The 24061-nt window shown below is 42.8% G+C and overlaps 1 protein-coding gene across 5 annotated transcripts in view; it reads right to left on the minus strand.

Annotated features, from left to right (window-relative positions):
* The window catches only part of LOC146197787 (protein unc-13 homolog B-like), a 363959-nt gene that overhangs the window by 328445 nt on the left and 11453 nt on the right, over window positions 1-24061 (minus strand). For all 5 annotated transcript variants that reach the window (XM_084593024.1, XM_084593021.1, XM_084593022.1 and 2 more), the window contains exons 3-9: window positions 18139-18238; window positions 16763-16880; window positions 15713-15836; window positions 14083-14150; window positions 12631-12679; window positions 10621-10879; window positions 7015-7217 (exon numbers count right to left, since the gene is read on the minus strand). In XM_084593024.1, the coding sequence (XP_084449150.1) occupies window positions 7015-7217; window positions 10621-10879; window positions 12631-12679; window positions 14083-14150; window positions 15713-15836; window positions 16763-16880; window positions 18139-18238 (921 nt within the window). The remainder of the gene's footprint in view (window positions 1-7014; window positions 7218-10620; window positions 10880-12630; window positions 12680-14082; window positions 14151-15712; window positions 15837-16762; window positions 16881-18138; window positions 18239-24061) is intronic.

A 24061-nucleotide genomic window follows, 5' to 3' on the forward strand; every position in this document is an offset into this window, starting at 1 on the left:
TGGTGGCAATCATGCGTTCCCCACTCCAATGCATTGGCAGAATGGCTATGGAGTCAGTATAATAGCCAGAATGGAAGCTTGGGCGAGTTGGTAGTATGAGTTGGTAGTATATTAGTTCTATGGATGATGCCGAACAATAGGATGGATGGAGATAGCCTTTGAGGTGCAACAGCAGTTTCGGTAGGATTTCCGGCAGGGTTTCAGGGTTGGAAACTGCACAAAAAAGTATGGGCGTTCGCACTCTACGATTTTAATAATCATGTTAAAAATCATGCAATTTTAGCAATCATAGGATGTCTTGCAGTTCACCCAGTGGCTAATCGGTTCGTGCATGAAAGAGGACTGTCACCAGAGTACACACTACTAGAACTGGAAGCGATGCTCATGATGATTGTCAAGCTTCAGCTTCCGCTCAAGCGACCACAAATTTCCAACTTACTTAATCATGCTTATGCAATTGCTAATTACGTATGAAGTGTTCAGCGGCTCTTTAGAATAATTTTCTTTATTTGACCCAATTCACTCATTGCTGGTAAGTAGACAAACATGCCTGAAAAAATACGTGGTTGTCTTCATTTGTTTGTTTTTCCTTTTCTCGCCGCTCCAGATATAACGATAATCAGTTATAGCGATCAGACTTACCGGTTTCTTCAATATTGTTACAAGTGGACTGCACTGCATTCCACAGAAGACATCAAATAATGCTTAAGATGCAGCCCGAGTTATATTCAGAACCACGCTATGTATACACCATGAATTTCGTTTTTTCTTTTCTCCAAACTGCTCAAGGCAGCTAAAGCGACCTTCACCACCAGGTTTTCAAGGTGCTAGGAAGAATAAACAGAAGTAAGGGTAGGAAGAAAGGAAAAAGAAAAGGAGGAAAAGGAAAGAAAAAAGGAGAAATGCATGCACCAGGGAAAACGCCTTGTTTATAATGCCTAATGATTTTGTGTTACTGCTTAGCCTTGAAACGGCCAAATCATAGCAAAGAGCTTCCATTATGTGCATCTACCACTTCTCCACTCCGTTAATGTTACGATAACCTAGCTGCCCACTCTAAACTTCCACAGCCAAGTGTCATTTACGTGATGAACAGTCATGAGCACTGCACTTCTTTCGAATACAGGCACCTTACACTGCAATCATTGTTGGGATTCCCCAATTTCTATGTGCTTCATCTAACAATACCACGGAGTCTGAATAATTAAAAACCAGTTTCATTACCTTCAGGTCAAAGTCGACAATCACTGCAATCATCGCTGGGATTCCCCAATTTCTATGTGCTTCATCTAACAATAACACGGAGTCTGAATAATTAAAAACCAGTTTCATTACCTTCAGATCAAAGTCGACGATGCACATTTCATCATGCATGATGTGAACAGCCAGTACACTCCTGAATTAATAATTTGTTGACTTTGGTTGTAGCCTCCTGAATTCTACCATGTACCATGCTGATTCTGCTGCTGCTCAAAATGCAAGCTGGCTGGCCGCAGCAACAGACATTTCCACACCTAGGATGCTCACTTGCATGCCTTGTGCATTGGCTCACGCAGCATGAGTGTGTTCTCCAACACAATGCTAAGCTGGTGAGAGTTTTTGTACAATACAATGTAATCCACTTATAACGACAGCAGATATAAAGAATGATATGTATTACTTATAATGATCAAATTATTTGGATTCCCCAATTTTCCTATAGCCCCTATGTAAAAATAAACCATAGATAACGATACAAATATTGGTGCAACAATACAGCGATAGCTTTATGGCCACCCAGAAGATGTTTACCATGAAAATTTGTCCAATGTTCGGTAAAAATAAAACATTACGAAGAAAATGACATGAAAGCTTAGCTAAATGCCACAAACTAACCAGCGTGAAGAAATCCGCAAGAGGGCAGTGTGTGCGGACTTAGGAAATTAGCACTATCATCATCACAATCACTGGACGGAGAAGGAAACCACTCGTCTCATTGCGAAAAAGGTGCGGCCACGTCGTCGTCGTCCAATTGTGCATCGAAAGACGGTGCTGACCAGGGATACCTCTCAAGGCGAAAGAGCGCAGTCATCGTGATTTATAGCTGGGTTTCAAGGTTGTCAGCCTCACGAAAAAATATGGGCTTTCAAAGTAGACAATGTCAACTATCATCAAGGCTGACAACGCCCTGCAGTCCATCCAGTCGTTGATTAGCGATGTACACTGCGACTGTCAACAACTGCCGTTCAAGCAAGCGTGAAGTTCCTACTTTTTTAAGCATGCTAAAGTTATAATTTATGGCTATTCACATACTCTGTAATAAAGTGTTCAGTGTTCTTTACGATGACTTGTGTTGTTCAACCCGATTCACTTACAGCTGCTGAATAGGTAAGCCTGCATGCATGGGAAAAATATGTTTCTTTTGCCAGTCAAGATAGGATAATCGGTTATAACGACCTGATTTTTCCGTTTTCTCAATATCATTATAAGTTGACCACACTATAGTTAGTGGTCGGTACAAGTTTAATTGGTAGTAATAGTTAATGGATGTACTAATTAGAAATAGTGAGCATGCATAGAGTGACTGCATAATGAGGTTTGATGTGAGGTCATCACAGTGGCTCTGAAAAAGACTCAGCATAGCAGATGCGCCATGCGTCACATCAGCGTGTGGGACGTGACGTAGCACCGCATGGCGCCTACACAGTGACCAGCCTTTCCTGGTGCATTTCCAGCTACAACGCTTTAACCCGTCACATGGGCCGGGTCACAACACCTGCCCACACATACACATGCCTACCCACTCACATATTGTGGCTTTTCTTCCCAATGGGGCCTCTAATGCTGACACATTACTAAAGGCACTAACTGTAATACCCTTTCCACTTGAGCCTATGGTTGCTTTTAATTTTCACTGTCACACAGTTGATAATTTCGAGGGCACTAAAGACTGCTTCAGCGAAGAAATGCATGTTAGCATTTTTGCTGCTAACGATCCTTAATCACCTGGCAACTTCATGTGACTCCAATGTGACATCACTTTTTTGAAGCCATCCTGAAACATGTGATACTTCTTTGTCACACAACTCCAGTGTGATGGCATCAATTTCTGCTAGTCATCTTGAATAATGTGGTACTTCTTTATCACATGACCCTGGCATGACATCACCCCCTTTTGCAAGTCACCCTTATCATATAACCCTTAATCACATAAAAGTGATGCCATCACTTTTTGTGAGTCAGCATGAATCAGGTGGCACATATTACCACGACTTAGATGTGACATCGTATGATTAGTATGAATTTACATATGCTAGCTGACATGACGCTACATGCCCTATTTTCACCATTTTTTTCTTTGTTTCTCATGGCATAAACCATAACCAGTCATGACTGCACAACTTGTTATACATTTATATGACAGCATATTACGCTATATGACTCAGCATTATGCTACTAATGACAACACGCGACTGAAGAGTCAACATACACCTTCGTATAATATCGCGTGATGATTTGGGACCATGACTTCCAATGACACATTCTATGGACAACTTCTGACAATGGCTTTTGCTCCTCGTGAGACATACAAGACTTTCGCCTTAATAACGGGTATTATCTGATAACAGTAAACACATTGGATGGGTGCATAAAGGACCGAAAGGTGCAAAACTGCACAACTGCAGCGCCTCCTTAGTGATGCCTACCTCAGTTAAATTACGAAACAACACTAGAGACATAAAGGACAGCATACTAAACAATTTTTTATTAATTAATGCAATTTTGCCATTTCAAAAAATATGTTCTATAAAAGCACAGCAAACGGGAATTTTTCCATTTAGGTTCCACTGAAACATGGCTGCCTCAGCCGAACACTGCATTCCTGCATGCATACCCTGCATGGAGCCGACTGATATCTCCCATATGTTACTTGTGAAACCTTGGCAGCTGACTGAAAAATATCACCAAACCATAAGGAACTCGTTATGAAGTACAGTAAAAGCTCGTTAATTCGACTCCCGTTAATTTGGAAAATCGGATAATTCGAACTTTGCGCCTGGTCCCCAGAATTATGTATAGGAGTCTATGGGACGAAACTCTCGTTAATTTGGACGGATTTGACCGCACAACGGATAATTCGGACAACTTCAGGCAGCTACTGAGGCTCGAAAACAAAAATAAGACGAACGCGGCGCAATAGCGATACCCAAAAGCAGCATCGCCATGTACATCAATTAATCAACTTGACTCGACTTGTGGCTGGATGGGCACTTTTTGTTTTTTCACGAGTCGACGTTACTGGCGGTGCCATTTTGTTGTTTTGCTGCTGTCAGCGCGCTACGCTGTTGTATTGAAGACTGCTCGCTTTAGTGCGGCTCATTGCTTCTCTGTTGTGCGCTGGTATCACCGCACTCGCCCTCGATGGCAACACCGGCGAAACGACCGAAGAGCTACGAGGCCAAGGACTTGGCTACCAAAGTAGAAATTTTGCGGGCCCTTAAGAACGGGCTCTCCCAACAAGAAGCAATGAAAAAATATGACGTTAAAAGGAGTACTTTAAGCACATATGTAAAAAATGAAGAACAGATTCTTCAGGCGTTCGAAAGCGAGAAGTTCCAAGCATCAAGAAAGCGTCTGCAAACAGCAGCTCATCCGGAGTTGGAAGAAGCCTTGCTTCAGTGGGTGGTCAACTCGCGTGATGCAAACCTCCCATTGAGTGGACCCCTTATCATGGCGCAGGCTGAGAGGTTTGCTCCGATGATGCATATTGATGGATTCAAAGCGTCAGAAGGGTGGTGTGCGCGCTTTAGAGACAGACATGGTCTCGTTTTCAAGACTGTGTGCGGCGAAAGAGGTGCCGTCAATAAAATATTGCTAACAACTGGAAGAACGCTCAGCTGCTGGAACATATAGCAGCATATGATCCAAATGACATTTTTAATGCTGATGAAACAGCACCTTTCTTTAAGGCACTGCCTGACAAGACTGTGACAATGAAAGGAGATCCCTGCATCGGAGGAAAAAGGAGTAAAGAACGAGTCACCGTTCTTTTAGCCGCAAACATGACAGGGACAGAACGCTTGCCGCTTGTCGTCATTGGAAAGGCACAAAAGCCACGGTACTTTAAGAACGTGCCTGCTCTTCCAGTGGAGTACCGGGCTAATAAAAAGGGCTGGATGACATCGGAAATTTTTCGCGGCTGGATACAAAAGTTAGACCAACAGTTTTCCGCAAAGAACCGCAAGGTGTTAATTGTCCTTGACAACTGTAGTGCACATAACAGTGCCACCGGACTGAACAACATTGAAGTTGTTTTTTTGCCGCCCAACACTACATCGGCCCTCCAACCGATGGACCAAGGTATAATTCAGTATGTGAAGACTAAATACCGCAGGCGCGTGCTGGAACGCATGCTACTGTGCAATGAAGTCGGTAAGCAGTAGGACGTGGATCTCCTGAGCGCGGTCAACATTCTTGCCTACGTTTGGAAGAACACGCCTGCGCACGTCATCGCTAACTGTTTTCGACACAGTGGCTTCGTTTTGCCTGGGCCCTGCAATGACACAGTGGCAGAAGTGTCGCCAGACGACAATGCAGATGACTGCCTGGATTTCGGAGGTGTGCTGCCGGATGCGGTGACACTCGTCGATTACATCTGCATTGATGACGGCGTTGCTACACCCGGCTCTCTAACTGAGGAAGAAATTGTCCGGGACGTACTGCACAGCGAAGATTCAGAGGAGGAAGAGGGGCTACGAGAGGAGCAGCCTCGGCCCCCTCGCACTGTGAAGGAAGCAGCAGAGGCCCTCGTTGTGTTAGAGGAATTTTGTTGGGGCACTGCAGATGGCATGCGCACTGCTGAGCACCTGGAAGGACTGAGGAAAATAGTATCCGCGCGGGTTTCTGCGGGAAAGCAGACAAGCATCCATGATTACTTTAAGTAATAAAGGTATGTTGAGATAAAATCGTGCATGTTTTTGTTTTTTTTTGTTCTCTCGATAATTCGGACATTCGGTTAGGTTTGGTTTGTGGGGTTTAACGTCCCAAAGCAACTCAGGCTATGAGAGACGCCGTAGTGGAGGACTCCGGAAATTTCGACCACCTGGGGTTCTTTAACGTGCACTGACAACGCACAGCACACGGGCGCCTTGCTTTTCGCCTCCATCGAAAAGGTGCCGCCGAGGCCGGGATTCGATCCCGCGTCCTTGGGAACAGTAGTCGAGCGCCGTAACCACTGCGCCACCCCGGCGGGGTGGACATTCGGTTAATTCGGACATATCTTACGGTCCCTAGAAGTCCGAATTAACGAGCTTTTACTGTATAGCGGGTTATAATGCTGCTAAGAAAGGGAGCAACAACAAGCTTCTAGCTAGCTGTGTTAGGTGTGCAACATTACAATGTTGCAATGTTTCATTAAGTCAAATGGTAACGTGGTATTATTAATGTGAAAGCATTGCTTCGCCATGTTCATAGATTTCTGTCCGCAGACCGCGTCCGCAGAACGTGTCCACAGACAGCATCCACAAAACCGCGTCCACCGAACGTGCCCGCAACAGTTGTGAGTAGTTGAGAAGTAGTAAAGATTAATGAGTGGTGTCAATCGATAGAGGATGTAATGTTGTGTCCGAAAAAATAATTAGGCCAATAAGTAAATCAGGTAATTAATTGGAGGCCCAAAATGTAAAAGTAAAGGCGAAAATGGTGTCATTAGCCAATGGCTTGGAGCCTTATTTGAATGTATCAAATACTAAAATAGTTAATTAAATCAGTCAATTAAGGTGACATCAAAGATGTGACGTCACGCAACCGGGAGTAGAATCAACAAAGAGGCATAGGAAGGGATTGGCACGCAATTTGAAAGTACAAAAGACTAAAATGTGTAAGCAAGGAGTGAAGTAAGCAACTAGAAGCAACCAGAAGCAACCAACAGCAGCATCCGTGCTTTCACATTACTCTAAGGCAGATTCTGTAGTGCTTTTTTAAATTTTTACTACAGCACTGCAGTTGACATTACTTAAGTAGCGTGCGGTTTACCCGGGTAGTCGTAGGAGTCCTCATAGGTGTGTCTTTCAAAGCTGGCCTGACGCTCCAGGCTTGGCCGCTGGGACAGGTGACGCTTCGGGTAGGCTGGTGAATCGGGTCCAGCACCCCAGCCTTGGCGCCGCCGGCCATCTTTGCCCTCGTCATAGCGCGCCGAATTGCGGGGAGAGTCATCGTAACTGCGACGGCTTTCCTTTCTGTGAAAGGAAGAAAGACGAAGAGGAGGCAAGCCAACTTAGTCCAAGAAACTAAACGAGTGGATGGGCTCAATGAAAACAGTGTGCCCCTCGGCCTTTTGTTACTACAAGATAGACGAAGGTTATTTATTCATTCGTTCATTCATTCAATCGAAGAGCCTTTATTATGCATCCACAGTCCCCATGAAGGTTTGATATTATGTTTATAATGCTGGTGCTTTGCTGATAGCAATGTCATAAATGGCGTATATACATACCTAGTGTTTCAGCAAATATTTTCAAAATTTCCTAAAGACAGTAAGTTCGAAATAGAAAAGAACACATCTGGAACAAACTCTCAGGTGCAGCCAACACAGTTTGCTGCAAAACTTTTATAATTAAAACTCTTATTATAACTAAGCACGCTGACTTTTTAATTATTGCGGTTGGGTGGTTAGTCCCAAAGGGGAGTTTGAAGGTGTGAACAAATCGATGTCATATCAGTCTTTGAAACAAAAAAAAAAAAAAACAAAAAAAAAATTTATGGCTTTGTCGCTTTGAATAAGCCCTGGGTAATTTTTTTTTCTTTATTTCTCACGTCTAACTGCCTCCCTGCGGCTTTGTTTCTGTACTCCAGCACGTATTAAATGGCATGCATCTTGCATTTTGCACCACAACTCCCACTCACAAGTGATGCCACATAGAGCAAGAACAGTGTGCAATGCACGTACGAAGACCACACTGAAGCAGTGCCAAAAGAAATGATTCTGAAAGCAATGCTTTACAGAACACTGGCTGGACACGGTGTGGCAGCTACTGCTACCGTATCCAGTCCTGCTGTGGCAAAACTATGAAATCCTACTCCTAAGATAACATTTTTACAATACTAGCTTGATATTTAAGCATGGAATGCTTTTGGCTTCTGCTGTCAGTGTGCCACCAGTAGCCTTGGTTCCAAAAAGGAGGAGAACAAAGTTTCCTACTGCCTACATGCTGCGCTACAGCTGGAACAGCACACACATCACGTGTCTTCAGAGTCCTCTGGAGGACAAAACCAGTGCACAGCGCAGACAAGTCTATGCCCTTATCTCAAGCCTGAATGGTGCATGTGCATTCTTGAAGGCCCACGACAAGCAAGGTGACAGTGCCGAGTGGGTTGTCGTCACAGAATCTGCACTTTGGCCGAAACTATATATACGCCACAGGTGTCGTGGCGCCACAAGGCATGACATATCAGCGCACGGCGATGCGACAAGAAGAAAGCACAGCCCCAGATACTGAGTGGTGCTGCCCAATGTGGTGCACTGGTAATAAACTTATCTCATGCTTGCATCCACTCTCATTTAAGGAAAAGTTTGTTTATACGTGAAGATTTCTGCACATTTTTTTCCGCCTCTTTCTTTATGTTAGTTTTATCTTCAGCCATAGCTAACGGGCACAAAAAAAAAATAAACGCAAAATATGGGGCATCAATTTTAGCATATATACGTCGCACCACTGCAGGGGCATAGCAGGGGGAGTGTTTCGACATCAGAACACCCCTCGAAAAATTCAGAGCACTACATCCTTCCTTCACTTCGCCCTTTCTTTTTCACCCAATTTTGTTAACCGGCCGCCTATAACACCTCCCTAAAAATACATCTGGCTATATCACTACACGAGGCACGGCAACAAAGTATTCAGAAAAATACTGCAACCCATACATCAGAAGATATATTGTTACGAGGCAGTAAGCCAATGAAAAAAGGAAACTAAGCATGACCGATGGCAATGATAGATGACGTTTAATGAAAAATGATGGACCTAGCGTGAGCGCACCTGCTCATGCCAGTGCCTGCTTCTTTTTCCTCGCCTGTAACACTTTCTCTAGAGTATGCTTCTTCTGCAGCAATTTTTTAATGAAATCAAAACAGCATCTCAACATCACTGCATATGTGGTCATGCGGAAGCGGCATTAAAAAAAAGTGATAGCAAGATTCCTTTCTTGCTTCGCAAACAATAAGCCATTTTATTTGGGATAACAATTTCTAAGGTCACGTCACTTTGCTTTTCAGTGTGTTGCAGCTCTAGTATAAAATGGTCGCTTTTGCAACTACAGCGAGGTTTTAGGAATTTTAGGGTTTGGGTTGCCCACAGGTGCAGCGAGCAGACGGACCTATGACCTGTTTGTTGCACAACCCAAGCGTCAAGAACACCCCCACTCCTTTAGTCGATTGATGAGCAAGCGGATAGTCCCCTGTAGGGCAGATGTTGAAATTATGTGCCCTGCTCACAGTTTTGAGCAATTGCATCTCACACCAAAACATTCCTGCTGAAAGCATAGAGCAACTAACACACTTACACATAGTGTGACACTTATCGGCAAAGTTATCAGCTGACACTAACACTTTTACCCACTAATACCCACTAGTAATTTGCAATGCGCAGTTGACGTCAAACAGACCTGAAGTGAAGTTCTGCCATGCCTGGTTTGTCTCCCAGCTCGAAATGCTGCTCCCTGTTGTTTCAAATTCAATTCGGCTTAATCTCAGATTTCAAACAGGGTCAGCACCTTTCCAGCAGGTCTTAGCCAGAATCAACTGTCGTTTACTATCCATTCACCTGAGACTAGTCAGTTTTGAAGTGGGACCAATATTTATCCTACTGACATCACCTGACTGAAGTCGATAGTTGATAGTTTTCAGTTGGGGCAAACCTGCTGCACGTCTTTACTTATCTCACCGAATTCAGCTTCACTTTTTGAGACAAGTGTTGTAAAATTCTCTCAATATGGCACTCTGAAGCTTCTGCAGCACTTCCAATACACGTGCACTCCCAGTGCCTTTAAGGACTCTCATTCATACAAGACTATTCTAGCGCATTAAATACAACAGTCCTTGAGAACTCTTCACTTGCTGCCCTGTTGGTGCCTGTAGTGCCTCTCAGTGAATATACAGTAATAAGGCAGTGATTACTTGATTACTCATTGGCATCCAGTTAAGCACCCACATGACTACAAAAAAAAGCAAACCCTAAACCAGAATGAATTTTCCTTTAACCTATGAAGTTTTTGAGAAATTTGCTGTATAGCATTTACTTTATAGCCATATGGCTGCACTTGGATGTATGTCAATGAGTGATTACTGCCTTATTACAAATTCTACTCCACCTCGGGAGATTCCCCTAAAATTTGGACTCACACATTAGTGAATAATAGTGTGGTTTCAGTTAGGCAGGGAGGGGGGGCCTTCTGTTTTGGGGTGGAGGAATATGCAGGAACAAACTGGGGGAGTCGGTCAGGAACCACAAGCATATAAAGACGTTGTAAGTAAGACACAGTCACTGTGGTCGACAACCGGACAGAAAGACATGATAGCATAACTCCAAAAGAGGTAAGCCCTGTACGACTGCAAACACTTGTAGGATATGCACAAGATAAACGAACCTTGAAGGCTCTCTGTCGTAGTCCCGACTTCTCTGTGGGGGCCGGCTGTTGTAGTAGAGGGGCTCCTGGTAGCAGTCAACACTGGAGTCGGCATACGTGGTGGTTCCCCCTCGGGCCAGGTTCTGGGCCCCATATTGCGATGCTGAGCTGTTGGCATGGTGCATCGAGGCACTTGGGTGTTGCTGCTGGGATTGCTGCTGCGTGGTGGGGGCCGGATAGCCCACATCACTCGTGTAGTCGCTGTCCTCCGACACACCCGCTGCAAGCAAGGGGGGAAAACGTTAGCACACCACGGCGTTCTGGACAAACACCTTCAAGCCTACTTCAAGTCAGAAAGAAACCCTTTCCAGTTACCTATTTCATGTAGTTTGAAAGATGAGCTCACTGTGTTCAGAGGAACTTCCCAAGGCAGAGTAACTTTTTCCCAAGATGGAGTAGGCTTTATCCCTTTGTGGCATGTCGAGCATGTGACCTTTCGAAAACTTATTTTTTATTCATCTAGAGGCGTTTTTCTGAATGTGTGATCCTGGCAACACTAGAAGTCACTGCTGAACAAAATGATAGGAATAATCATGCATAGGAAAAAGGATAGCTTTTCAAAATAAAAAACAATTAAGTAAGTCAACAAGTTTTACACTGCACCTTGGAACTACTGTATGGTACTACAGGTCTTCTTTTCATGTGGTGGAAGGCTTCAATAAAGGACACAGCAGCCAAGTCTTGATTGAGAATATATACCTTCAGTCTATTAAGAAAATGATTAATTCGATTCAATGCATTTTTTTTTTTTAAGGGCACAGCTTTGATAGTGGGAACTCAAAAATTTATAACATGCATGAATTCTTAGTTTTTGAACAATTAATTATAGTTTTGTGAAGCAGAGGGTTCCAAACAGACGCCACATATTTCTAGGTTCTTCTCAACAGCAAAAATAATTCGTGTCAGAAAGGGTTAATGGTACTGGTTGTTTAGGACAGCCTTTTTAGAGAAAACAAATTTTAAAATAAAAAACTAAAAGAAAAAGAATTATTTTTTTTATAATAAAAAATTGCTTTTCTCGGAACAAGATTTATTGTTTCATTTGTGTGTAAACAAATTTTTTGATCCGGAAAATACCATTTATAGATAGGGGCGATGACCAACCAAGGCCCGTTTTATGCATATGTGCAATATGTAACTCTTGTCTGTCGAATAAAAAAAGACATGTCAAACCAAGCACACTGACTTCCTCTAGGAAGTCTCTGGTAGCATCTGGTAGCAAAAGTAAGCTTTCCTAGCATCTTGGTTTCAGAGAAATTTAGCTATGGACTCTATGCAGTCAGCCCGAAAAGCAACATTTACAGCTGCACTGCTTTAGTGCGATCTCAAAAACATCAATATTTTTTTTCAGGCCTAGTGCTCGCATGTGACAGCTATTGAAACAGCGTGGAGGCAGTAGTGCTAGAAGCATAGACTCCGCACTAATCAGCCTATGCTAACAAACATTTCGTTGAATCTGACAAAGCTGCCAAACACAAGGCACTACTTCTATCAGATGGCTATCGTCTTCTACAAACTCTTGCTTTTCAAAGTTATTGTTGTCGGCAGTACCCTCAGAACCGATAAGGGGCACTTCCCAGAGATGTGGATGTACATTGGTAGAGAAAAAAAAGGAATGCCTCCATGAGAAGATGCAGACTTAAATTGGTCTTGAACCTTTTTGGGACGGTGTTTCACGGGATATAACTGCTGGTCTTTGTGCAGAAGGAAACATACAGGAACAATTCCGTGCCCAATTTCGACAATGGCAGCAATGTCGGAGCGAACAACATTTTCATGTCACTGGGGTGTTTAACCAGGCTACTACGCGGTGCAATGGTTTCCCAAGGTGAGACAGCAATCACAAAAAAGGCACAAAAATCAAGGGACCGAATAAAATAATAGAAACAACCATGTCAAGCTAGCGGCTACCGAAACCATACACATCAGCAACGTGCTTTGGTGAGTGAAATTAATACAGAGATCACTTACAGTTTAATGCATGAAGCGGCCTCTTGTGCTGCTCCCTGTAGGAGGTCACCTGGGTACAGAAACAACGGCAATCACGCAAACGTTTTACAGGAATGCTGATAAAAGCAGCTCGTGTAAATCACCAAGTTCAAATGAAAGCCACACCACAGTGCTGATAAAAGCAGCTCGTGTAAATCACCAAGTTCAAATGAAAGCCACACCACAGTGCACAGTGAAAGTACTGATTGTACGAAAAGAGGTATCAAACCAATCTCTGATAACAAAGTAAATAAAAGATGTAATTTTTTTTCCAAGATGCATGTTCTCATTACATAAGAATATGATTTCTAAGTAGAACAACATGTACATACAATCAAATTTTTTTCGATAAGCTGAAATTTCATGGCACTAGCAGAATTTCTGTTGCACTACATGCAGATCGGAATAATCAGGCCTCATGAAAAGTTGTATATTTAGTAGGGGTCGCGAATACTGAAATTTTCGAATATGAATCGAATATCAGTATGGGAAAAAAAAATGCCTTCGAATATTGAATATCTGATTAATGAGAAAAGAATAAAAAATTAAGTATAGCAAGCATTGTTCATTTTGTTTATTTCAAAATATACACGGTATTTCCAAATAAATGAAACTGAAATCCAATATACATTTTATGCATGATTCTGTACACTGGTCTTTGGATAAGATGGAACTGCATGAAACTGGGTGGAGCTGTCATATAGCTGCTGAATACAGTAAACTCTCATTAATTTGGCCTTCAAGGAACCAGAAAAAATGCCCAAATTAACCGAAAGCTTGAATTTTCAAATAGGCCTGAAAAAAACTGTCCAAAACCATTTGCATCACAGTAATTTCATCTGACGAACATCTGAAACCAAAGTGAGAATGACGTTTTTTCCCAGTTTTATCAAGTGCTTAGCTGCACACACTGTTGGGAAGGCCTCTAGTTAAAAGGGAAGGTCCTTTACGTAAAACGGGCGTTGGCGTCTTGAGCACGGTTCCTTGCATGGTCCAAGCGGTCAAGCATTGCAGTGAAGCGCGCAATGCGGTGAAACTGATATTCGAAAATTTTCCAATATCCCAAAATTCCAAACATCAATTTTTCTAATATGAACATGGATAGAAGAATAAACATATTCGATCCATATTTGAATCTTTGCACACCCACAATAATTAAGCTGCTTCAACATTCTATTATTTCATAGCCTGAACACAATGCATACTTTTGCTTCTTTTACTGCAAGCAAAATGCTGTCCTTCTGTCCTTCCTAGGTACAATGAAATGTGCTGCAGTCATCGACTCAAATCTATACCATTATAATACCCAGCTCCTGTAGTAGAAGAAAGTCATGTCTTAGATGCTGTCGGCAAGTCTCCTATTTCAGCCTGCAATTTACGCATAAAATACTAGAAATTCAAAGCTTTAGCACGAAAAAAAAGAAGCGCTCTTGCCTCCTGGTCCATGATGCTATTGAGCATTTCCAGCTTTTCCTGCAGCTCGGGTGTGTCATCCTGGAGGTCTACGGATGCCAGCAAAAAAGGAAAGTCACAGGCAAATTACAAAAGCCAATATACACTCCACAGAAGAGAGAACAAATTCCTGTGCACAGAAAAGTACACATCCTGTAGCAGTGTGCAATAAGAAGTCACATCAATCCAAGAAAAAAACAAAAAACAAATACAGCAGACAAAAACAATCAATCCTTTAAGATACGGGTTCATAAAACTGTTTTTTTAAAGAGTTGCAAGATATAATTTACATAACCTCAGGTGCATTTCCGAGGAGGCACTTCCCGCCTTCACAAAGTCAACAGATTATGTGACAGGCTAAGGCCTTCATCGAGGCTGACCAGTTATCAAGTGAAAGAATGGCTGGGCTGTGCCACCATTATTATTTCAGCCAAATTTCATGCCTGCATGAGCTCCCCATCACTCCTCAACACTGTAATTTCAAAACTGATTCCACGAATGCTGCTGCATGGGTTTCTCTCGATCCTAGACCTTCTGGCGGCAGACAGAGAATGGGTGGAAGCTTTCAGTTGGTCAATGTGAGTAATGGTGAGAAAAAGGCATACAGTTGAGAGATGCACTTCTACAGGTGGGCAGCCCAAAAGTCCAAAGCATTCTTATGGAGCACGGAGGCTTTACATACGCATTCACAGAACATAGACTTTTGCTGAAAGATGGCTGTACTGCTAATGTAGTAAAAAGGCAAATGCTGAATATTTTGTATCTAACCTCTTTACTGTACTATGCATAGGCAAAGCCATTTTTTTTTTTCCAAGACAATGTTCATAATTCATACTGCCCACTTTTCTTGCCCTTTCTTTCCATGGCATTTCTCTTGAACTATGACAATGGAGGATGGGGTCATTTCACATGATGGCAAGCCTCAGCCCATGACAGGCAACCCAGCCCTGAAATTTCGAGCTGATGGACCCCACTGACAACAATATTCGTTAGAACAGCAAGCACAGTCCCAGCCATAATGAAACAAAGCACTCTTCAGAGATAAAACTCTTCTTACAACTTACCTAGCGAAATAAGGGAGTACTGTAAACATACTGAGCACATGCTGCTGGTGCACTTGCGTATGAACTTGAGAAACCATCCTAACTTGTCTACAAAAAGCATCCAATAATTTCAGACACCAAAGTGTATTCTGTAATATTTTTGCTGCATCTGGACAGCTCTGTTAGCGAAATGATATTTGCACCAAAGCTTCACGAAATGTGAAATGGGGGTATAAATGAAAACTTTATTTCAATAGCACAGCAGCACAAGTTAATCACCTGAAATGTGTGAAACTTTAAAGGGACGTGCATGCTTCATCTACTATAGTAGATGAACAGGCCATGATGCAGGGCTAAGATAAATTCTGTTCCGAGAGAAAGTTTCAGGATACTGGCCTCTATTCTATTTGCCCAGAAGGGAAGGTGCTTTGCCCTTCCTTTTGCGAATGAAGAGGTCAATTAATAAGGAGCACAAAGGGATGGGTGAACTGACACAAGCAGCTGCTGAGCAAAAGGGCCCGTGTTCCAGCTGTGCCCACCTAAAGAAAAAGATGCATTCAAAGCCTCACCATAGGGGAGTTCAAAGTGTGCTTCAATCAGGATGCTGTGCCCGGTAGGATTCTTGGTGCCGCGCACTTCTCCATCAGCCAGAATAAGCTCCGAGTCGAGGGACAGCCATTTCCCCTCTCCTACCTGCAGCCATCACCCAGGACATGTCAAGCATACAGCTTCCATACGATTGCCCAAGTATGCATAATACACAAAAGTAAAAAGGCCAAGTCCAAATAATGCCAGGTCCAAAGTGGCTAGTATAAAGAAGAGCAAAAATAAAGAAGGAAATGGTAACAATGACATATCAGAATATTTTATATAGCCAGCCAAAAAAAAAAAAAGAAAGCAAGAATAAAAGACAATAGTAAGCACTGCGTCCAACCTTATTGCAATAAAAATGCACGCGGCAAAATAGTTTACCTCTGATTACAATGGTGCACGTGCCCTTTTTATGGTACTGCATCTTCAACGTGTGACTAGCAAAGGGTTTGAAACGCTGTCCAAAGTAAGTGAATCTTGTGAAAGCAAGTGCAATAAAGTACTAGTTTAGGTAAGTGATGGAATGTGAACAACAGCTGAACAGCCTAGAAGAGTCTCAAAAAGTGAGCCAGGTCACTCTCATTTTCATCAACCAGTGATTTGTCACTGTCAAATCCTGAACAGCCCCAATGCAAGATAAGTGCCAATTAGAAGCGTACAGCAGATTATCAGTGTGCTAATTATTTTTACCTATGGGGTCCTTTAAGGCTTGGAGCACATCTGCAGGCTCTTTTTGGTAAGCATTTAGTTTTGTGAACTGCAGAAATTATGCACTCATGAAAAAGAAAGATACTAGTGTATGAAACTTTTGAAGCATATGCAACCCTCTTTTTCGCATTCTTTTCATACACAGCTGCAAGAATAACCCGTTACCTATTCTGCAGTCGATGATCAGCATATTGAATTCTTTCTATAGCACAGAAGAAACAAGACAGCAATGTAGCTAGTAAACAAGCTGGACCAGCAGACGGGTGCTCAACTTTTGCTGTGCTTGAAGGTCTCCCCATAAACACTGTGAGGGAACCCACCTCAGTTGCATACTGGATGCCCATGAGTGGAAGCCACTGGCATCCCAACAGTTTATCCCACAGCATCCCCTTGTTCCAGACCTCAATCACCAGGCCAGTGTCCATCCTGTTGGTCTCACTGCAATGATGACAACAACACAAACAGCAGAGCACGCTTTAACTGAACCTCCTCACATAAAAGCGGGTCGGCCATATTGTGTGGCAGCTGAGGTCAACGCAGCAAACTCCAGTGCGGTTTCAACTGCAGCCTCATCCACTCTTCCAAATAAGAGTGCTCTTATTAGGTTGCACAGAAAAAGGGCAGCACAACCACCATGCACTTACATTACTGTCTTTAGAGAAAAAAATTTGAGATGAAACACTTCCTGAAGACAAAGCTAAGCAATCGTGAATGAAATAAAGCGAAAAGCAAGTAAGGTGGTCTGTGTGATATGACTTCATTGAAGGCCAACCCCAACAACATTTTTTTGCTGTGTAAAATAAGCATTTTCTAGTAGTAATAGTATGTCACAAGAGAGCACTAAGAACAAAACACGATATTCATAGTTGAATTGAGTGTTGAATTGCTCACAAAGATCCTTATTTCTCAAACCAAAACTCGAAAAAAAAAAAAAAAAACGCCGGCCATTAATATAAGAGCCAGAAATGATGTTGATGGAACCCTTGAGTGCTGAGGTTGTCGCATTTGGGCAACTTCCAGCTCCCTGTAGAAACCCCAGTGAATGAGCATGCATTATTATGTTTGTGTATTGTAAGGAAAGTGAACACTGGTCTAATAAATTTACACCATTGTGAACGAATGCCAACTGCACAAATAGACCAGAATTTGTTTTGCAATATGTTTTCTGCACTCCTAGAGTGCATGCAATGTGTGCCTTCTTGCACGCTCGGCCCGTTCATGCCCTTGACAACTACGCAGTGCTTCTGCATGGTATTTGTGGCAGAAACGATAAAACTTCCTCACTGTAATCAGCCTGGCACCTCCAAGCTCCAATTCAGCAACAGCTTTTTATCACATGCAATCCCGAAGTCCTTCAACCCACAATGGACATGGTTCAAGAAAAGTTTTTGAGTACCCAATCCTACATGATATCCGGTAAGCTGTCGAACTACATGGCAGACTGCTAGGTGCGCATGCCACCTGCTACACTGCTTTTAAAATATTTGCGATGGGAAAACTACTTTCCTACCTTATTAAGAATGGTTTTATGACCCACTGATCCCATTAAAAAGCATTGCAGAAAAAAGTAAAGTATCATTGCAGTTGGCCTTCTAATGGTCCTTTACCCTCCAGATAAACAAATTGCCGTTATTGTCCTCATTTTTCTAAGCAATAAAATGTAATAAATAAAGTATGAGCAAGGCAGAACACTCACAAGATGAAATCTTGCTCCCAGCTTGGGTTGCTGCCTTTTACTGCTACGGTGGTGGACTTGACATTTTGCAGCTTGAGGTTCACATAGCTATTAAATTGCCCTGCAAAGCAAAACAGTGTGAGCACAAACTACCAATGCAATGAAGAGAAACCAACATAAGGGCCTCCTGCATGCAGAATTGGCTTATAGGAACCGAGACTAAGCTTGATTTTTAAGATACCCCAGCCTTTTGTACGAGAAAAACCTAAGAGTGAACGAAAAAAAAGCAACCTGTGCCAGCTCTTGCTGCCAGCCAGCTTGACCTTAAGTGAGCAAAACAGCATGAAGAAAAGATGACGAGAAGAGACTTGTCCAGTGCTGGTAAGTGGCAACATTTGTATCTGTACAATGTTTTTTTTTAAGTCAATGTAATTTCCAACATGAATGAGCTACATGCCACTTTAGGAATTATATTATAGAACGGGATGTACAAAATGGGTTCACAAAGTCAAACGAAATTGAACAAAGGTTTAGGGGCACCCTCAGCCCACTAACCAATGCTTCAACAAGTGGAAATGTCACAAAGATAAGTATCATCATCATCAGCCTAACTATACCCACTGCAGGGTGAAGGCCTCTCCGATATTTCTTCAATTAACCCGGTTCTGTGCTAGCATGCATCCACTTGACCCCTGCGAACTTCCTAGCCTCATCCGCCCACCTAACTTTCTGCTGCCCCCTGCTACATTTTCCTTCCCTTGAGATCCAGTTTGTTACCCCTAAGCGATCATCGGTTATCCTCTCTTTGCAATACATGTCCTGCCCATGCCCATTTCTTTTTTTTTGATTTCCACAAGTATAGTACTTGTTAAAACGTTAAACATGGTTTGGTTTCTCTTGATGTCGCTCTAATTAAAGTAAAGTTCACTTATTAGCAAACTTGGACAAACAAGCCTTTCACCATATGTGGTGAAATTTCAAGCTTGTTCTGGGCCACTGACTTCTTTGACTTGTGGACCTTGCCATGACCTGATAAAACCTGGCAGCGAATATGGCAGAAGGCACAAGCCCTCCGATATCACAATGCTCTTCTATGAGCACTTAATCACCTTCATTACAGGCCAGGCTTCATAGCAAGGGCAGGACTGAAAACGACGTTCCTAACCAGCTGCCTAATATGCACCCCCATATGACAGGCAAATAGTCTTGAGCAACTCGTTTTACAAAGAAATAATGCTTGCAATCTGTGTTTGACACCAGTGCCTATGCAAACAAGACCTAAGACCTAAGACCTCAAGTCCCAAGACCTCAGCCAGATTAACTTTGTCCTCTAGCTACGGGCGGTTTCTATTGTGTCCCAGAAGTGAGCTTACTCCCTCAAAAAAGTGCTATTTGTTATGCATGTTCAAATGTACATTCCTGCCTATCATCCCAATCGTGTGCTTTGTGATTTCTTTCTTTTTCTGGGACAGATATGAGAATGTAATGCAAACGACTCTGCAGTCTCCCAAAGCCTATCAGCCATCATACCACTTTTGCAAGTGCCAAATGATAACACATAACCATGTATTCATGTCACAAGCATGCTTAATATAAAGCACACTAATGCCTCTAAGTCTCTTAACGTATTGCTTAGCACAGAGAAGGAGGGAATAAAGCTATTCGAAATATATCCCTTCAGTCAAGGGAATATTTAGCGGTCACTCTTGGGTCTTATCTGAGCCCCATATTTATTTGACCTTTTTTATATATTAAGAACAAAGAGGTCTAGGGGGCACTTTAGATCACTAAACTGCGATGAGGCGAAAGCCTCTATCGCACGGTGGTCCGAAGCCCTCTACTAGGCACCTTTTTCTCTCTGTTGTCACTCCCACCTTTGCGATGACATGATCTAGCACAAGCTGCCAGCCATCATATAAAGCCCTGCTTTAACCCAGCCGCATGAACGTGCCTGCGTGGCATAGGGATGACGTGAATGCAAGGGTTTTGGTAGGCTGATTGCGATATCACCCTCCCATATGAAAGGAGAGACCCGAGTTGACAGCTACTGACAAATGTAATGCCAGGAAGCCCTATGTCCAGTTAGTGCCACGTCAGCTACCAGCTACCGCTACTTCCTCTTCTTCTTTCACTCTGTAGAGAAAGCTACACTGTGGTAGATTTTCAAGCTATCAGGTTGACAAAGTGTGGCACCGTAGAGGAGGAGGAGGAGGAGGAAGAAGAACGCTCCGTTACCCACACCTAAGGATTTCGCTCCACATTCGGTTCAGCAGCGTTGAACCCTTCTCATTTTGAAGCAGAAGCTTCACTGCACCAGCCAGCTCGAGCCTTCAGTGTCAGTGTCAGTGGTGCCTTAAAGAGCGCCAACTCAAGCCACTCCTTCTATGTGGGAGGGTGACATTAAAATAAGCCTGCCACGACACTTGAATTCACGTTACCATTATGCTAAGGGCAGGAGCTGCCAACTCGGGTCGCTCCTTTCATATGGGAGGGTGATATCAGAATCAGCCTGCCAGAACCCTTTGCATTCACATTACCCTAAAAACATGCAGGCACGTCCATACAGCTTAGTTAAAGAGGGACGATATGTTTGGGCTGGTAGCTTACGTTTTCGCGTCATACCCTTAAAGGCTGAGCTTAAGTGTCCCCAATAATATAGTACCCTACACTGATAGGGCGTGATAGGGGAATAATGTAGCAGGCAAAAGAAGCTTTCGCTTCTATCAAGGTTTAACCAGAACTAAACCACAGCTAATTTTATAGCGATAGCAATACTGCGCAAGGTTTCAGTCCATCGCGTCGTCTGGGGAAGGGCCACGTTTGACCTTGAACAGCCGCGAAGAAGAAGCAGCAGCAGCAAAACGCTCAGTCGCTGGCAGCTAATGCTTTCGCTCCACATTCGGTTCAGCGGCATTGAATCCTTCTCATTAATACGTGGGCTGGTAGCTTACACTTTCGTCTCATACTCTTAAAGGTGTCTCATATAATGTAGCACCTTACACTGATAGGGCGTGGCAGGGGAATAATGTAGCAGGCAAAATAAGCTTCTGTCATTGCTATCACAATTCAACTAGGGTTAACCGGAGTTAAACCACAACTAATTGTTTTTTTCTTCTTTCTTCTTCTCTTTTTCTTCTTCCAGCCTTTGGATTTAACGAACGTACGGTCACCGCGAGCATGAGCAAGCCTTAAAAAATGGGGTTCAACATGCTTTAACTGTAAAAGCTCCGGTATATGATGGAAAGCTTGGGAAGCCCTTTGACCACATGAAGCGATTTTTAGCTGAAGCGATTTTTAGCTGAAGGTGTTTATCTCAGAACACTTGAACAATCATATTTAGGCCGCACATTCAACCAAATTTTGTGTTCTAGCACTTCACAGAAAGCTGAGGAGAATTAATGAGCTACACCTGGAGGGGGAAATTGAGGAGAGGTGGCAGTCCCCTTTGAACCATGAATTTATTCAAACTTTTTCGTCCACCAAAACAACAAGCACCACATGGTTCTCTTTTGTAAACTTTCTTGTTTGGGAAAAGCGACTGCCCTTCCAGATCACCCATAAGTACTCTCCCGTCTCTGTTAGTAGTAGTGAAAGAAAGCAGAGTGTCTGCAATTTGTGGACAGGGTCCCTAAGCGACAGGTACAATCAATCAGCTGCGCATCTACGTTGTCTCACTTTCAAAGTACCACCTAAATAAAATGCACTCATTTTGCCACATCCTTCTCTGCTTTATGTATTTCACAGCATACACATTAAACTTGGAGCTATCAACCTAGCAGTATACTCGAAGCATCACTGATCAGGATCCGACTAAAACCTCGAGCATGACACAGTAAGGGCAATTATTTTAAACCGTGTAATAATGTTAGCAGGACACATATGTGTCATACATTCTGTCATGCACTTCATTCTAAGTGTTCCGCCCACCAGTGGACATTGATGCTACAGTTTTTTGCACATAGCTGCCCAAACCCGCATTGCCTTTAACTACTTAGTAGTAACCGGCAAGGTTAAGTACATGCTGCCACCTTCTTCATTAGGCAAAGGGTGATTTCGATGCTCCCCACTGTTTTCTTCTTTGCACAGCACTTGCATGGCAACAAGTATGTACAATAACTGCATCCTTAAACTTGACACAGTGACAGTCTAATAGCAGCCCTGTCAACTGTGGAAAACTGAAACTCAAAGGGCAATAATTTTTTTCAAACTGTGCACAGCTCAAATTAAAGCGAGGTTTTTGCAATACACTTCATGTTCACAAGATGAAAGTGTCCATTTGAATAAACTGCAAGTCGGAATTCATGAAGGCCATTATACAGAAGTGAACCACTAGTAAATGAGATGCTTGGAGCATTACATTAACTCTCCATACTATCAAAGACTGCCATTACTATACTTTCCAAGAGTAAAATTACCACCCACGTGAATTACAATGCACAAAAAACGCTAAAGAGGACCTTAGCTATTTGTTCCACACTTTGGCCTGGGCGGCTCAAATGGCCAACTTCTACCATGGCCGTAAGAGCTCCTCAGTATTCACTATTCATCTTGACTTAATTCTTTATATGATAACAGGACACATTTCTTCCACTATCTTCAAAGCACCAGAAAACGAACAATGATCGAGTTATGTACAATATTTTTGCCTGCTGAATCTAGGAAGCTATCAAACAAACCATTTAGAACATTTTTAGCTTTTGCTAATAGGCCTTCTTGGTGCTATATGCATTTTCACAAATCCATGTGTAAAGTATGATACAGACAATTCTGGCAAAAAAATAAAAAACTGAATTTGAAAAACTATTCAGCTTTTTAGCTTTCTCCATCAGTCAGCTACTTCATAATACTTCCTGAGGCAATTTTAAATTCAAGTTCTTGCTTACCAAAAGCACTGAAGTATGAATAAAACACCATATTCGAGGCCTTTTAATAGAGTTATTGATGGCAGTGCTAAACTCTCTTTTTTTTTCCTACAAAATTAATGGTCAAAACATATTGAAAATGGTGTCATTTTGTTTTTAGAGCCATTTCAAGTGCAATTTTACTACTTGTACTCATGTGAAACACGCATGCTGCTTATGATGGATAAGAGATTAATGCGTTAGGATCAGAACCCCATGATAATAAAACATTAGTTGTGGTTTAACTCTGGTTAACCCTAGTTGAATTGCGATAGCAACGTTGGAAGCTTCTTTTGTCTGCTACATTATTCCCCTGTCACGCCCTATCAGTGTTAGGTGCAACATTATTGGGGACACTTAAGCTCATCCTTTAAGAGTATGAGACAAAAGCGTAAGCTATCAGCCCACATATTAATGAGAAGGGTTCAATGCTGCTGAACCGAATGTGGAGCAAAAGCACTAGCTGCCAGTGACTTGAGCGTTTTTCTGCTGCTTCTTCTTCTTCGCGGCTGTTCAAGGTCAAACGTGGCCCTTCCAGGGTCGATGCGACGGGCTGAAACCTGGCGCATTATTGCTATTGCAATAAAAATCTGTCCATCTGGCCATCTGAAGTTTTCTTGGTTGACAGGTGGCGAAGTGGAGAGAAAGGTATTTTCCACTTTCAAAGGAGATGGGAGGAAAAGTGGGAGGGGGCAGAGAGGCATCACTGAGACTGCTGGATTGGATCTGGAAAGGACGGTTTGTCACACAGTCATTGACGAAAAGGTCACGCAACCCCTTGCACCATCTGCATACGTCAGCGGTAGTGGATGCTCCGCCCGAGGGGGAAAACGCGGAAGGCTCACACATGCCCTGCCACATTACTGGTATTGATCGTCCATATCTTTTTTTGTTTGTAAAGTGCACGCGCTATTCTCAGGGCTGTCCAGCCCACAGAGGAAAATAAATGCGGGAGCGCCACAGCTGGCTGCTGCCATGTCACTTGCCACCACTCACTCAATTCGTTTAGCATACCGAAACTTACTCATCAACTTATGACCTAA

This window comes from Amblyomma maculatum, chromosome 2 (genome assembly GCF_055883805.1).
Source record: "Amblyomma maculatum isolate TAMU_Amacu chromosome 2, ASM5588380v1, whole genome shotgun sequence".
Lineage (NCBI taxonomy): Eukaryota > Metazoa > Arthropoda > Arachnida > Ixodida > Ixodidae > Amblyomma > Amblyomma maculatum.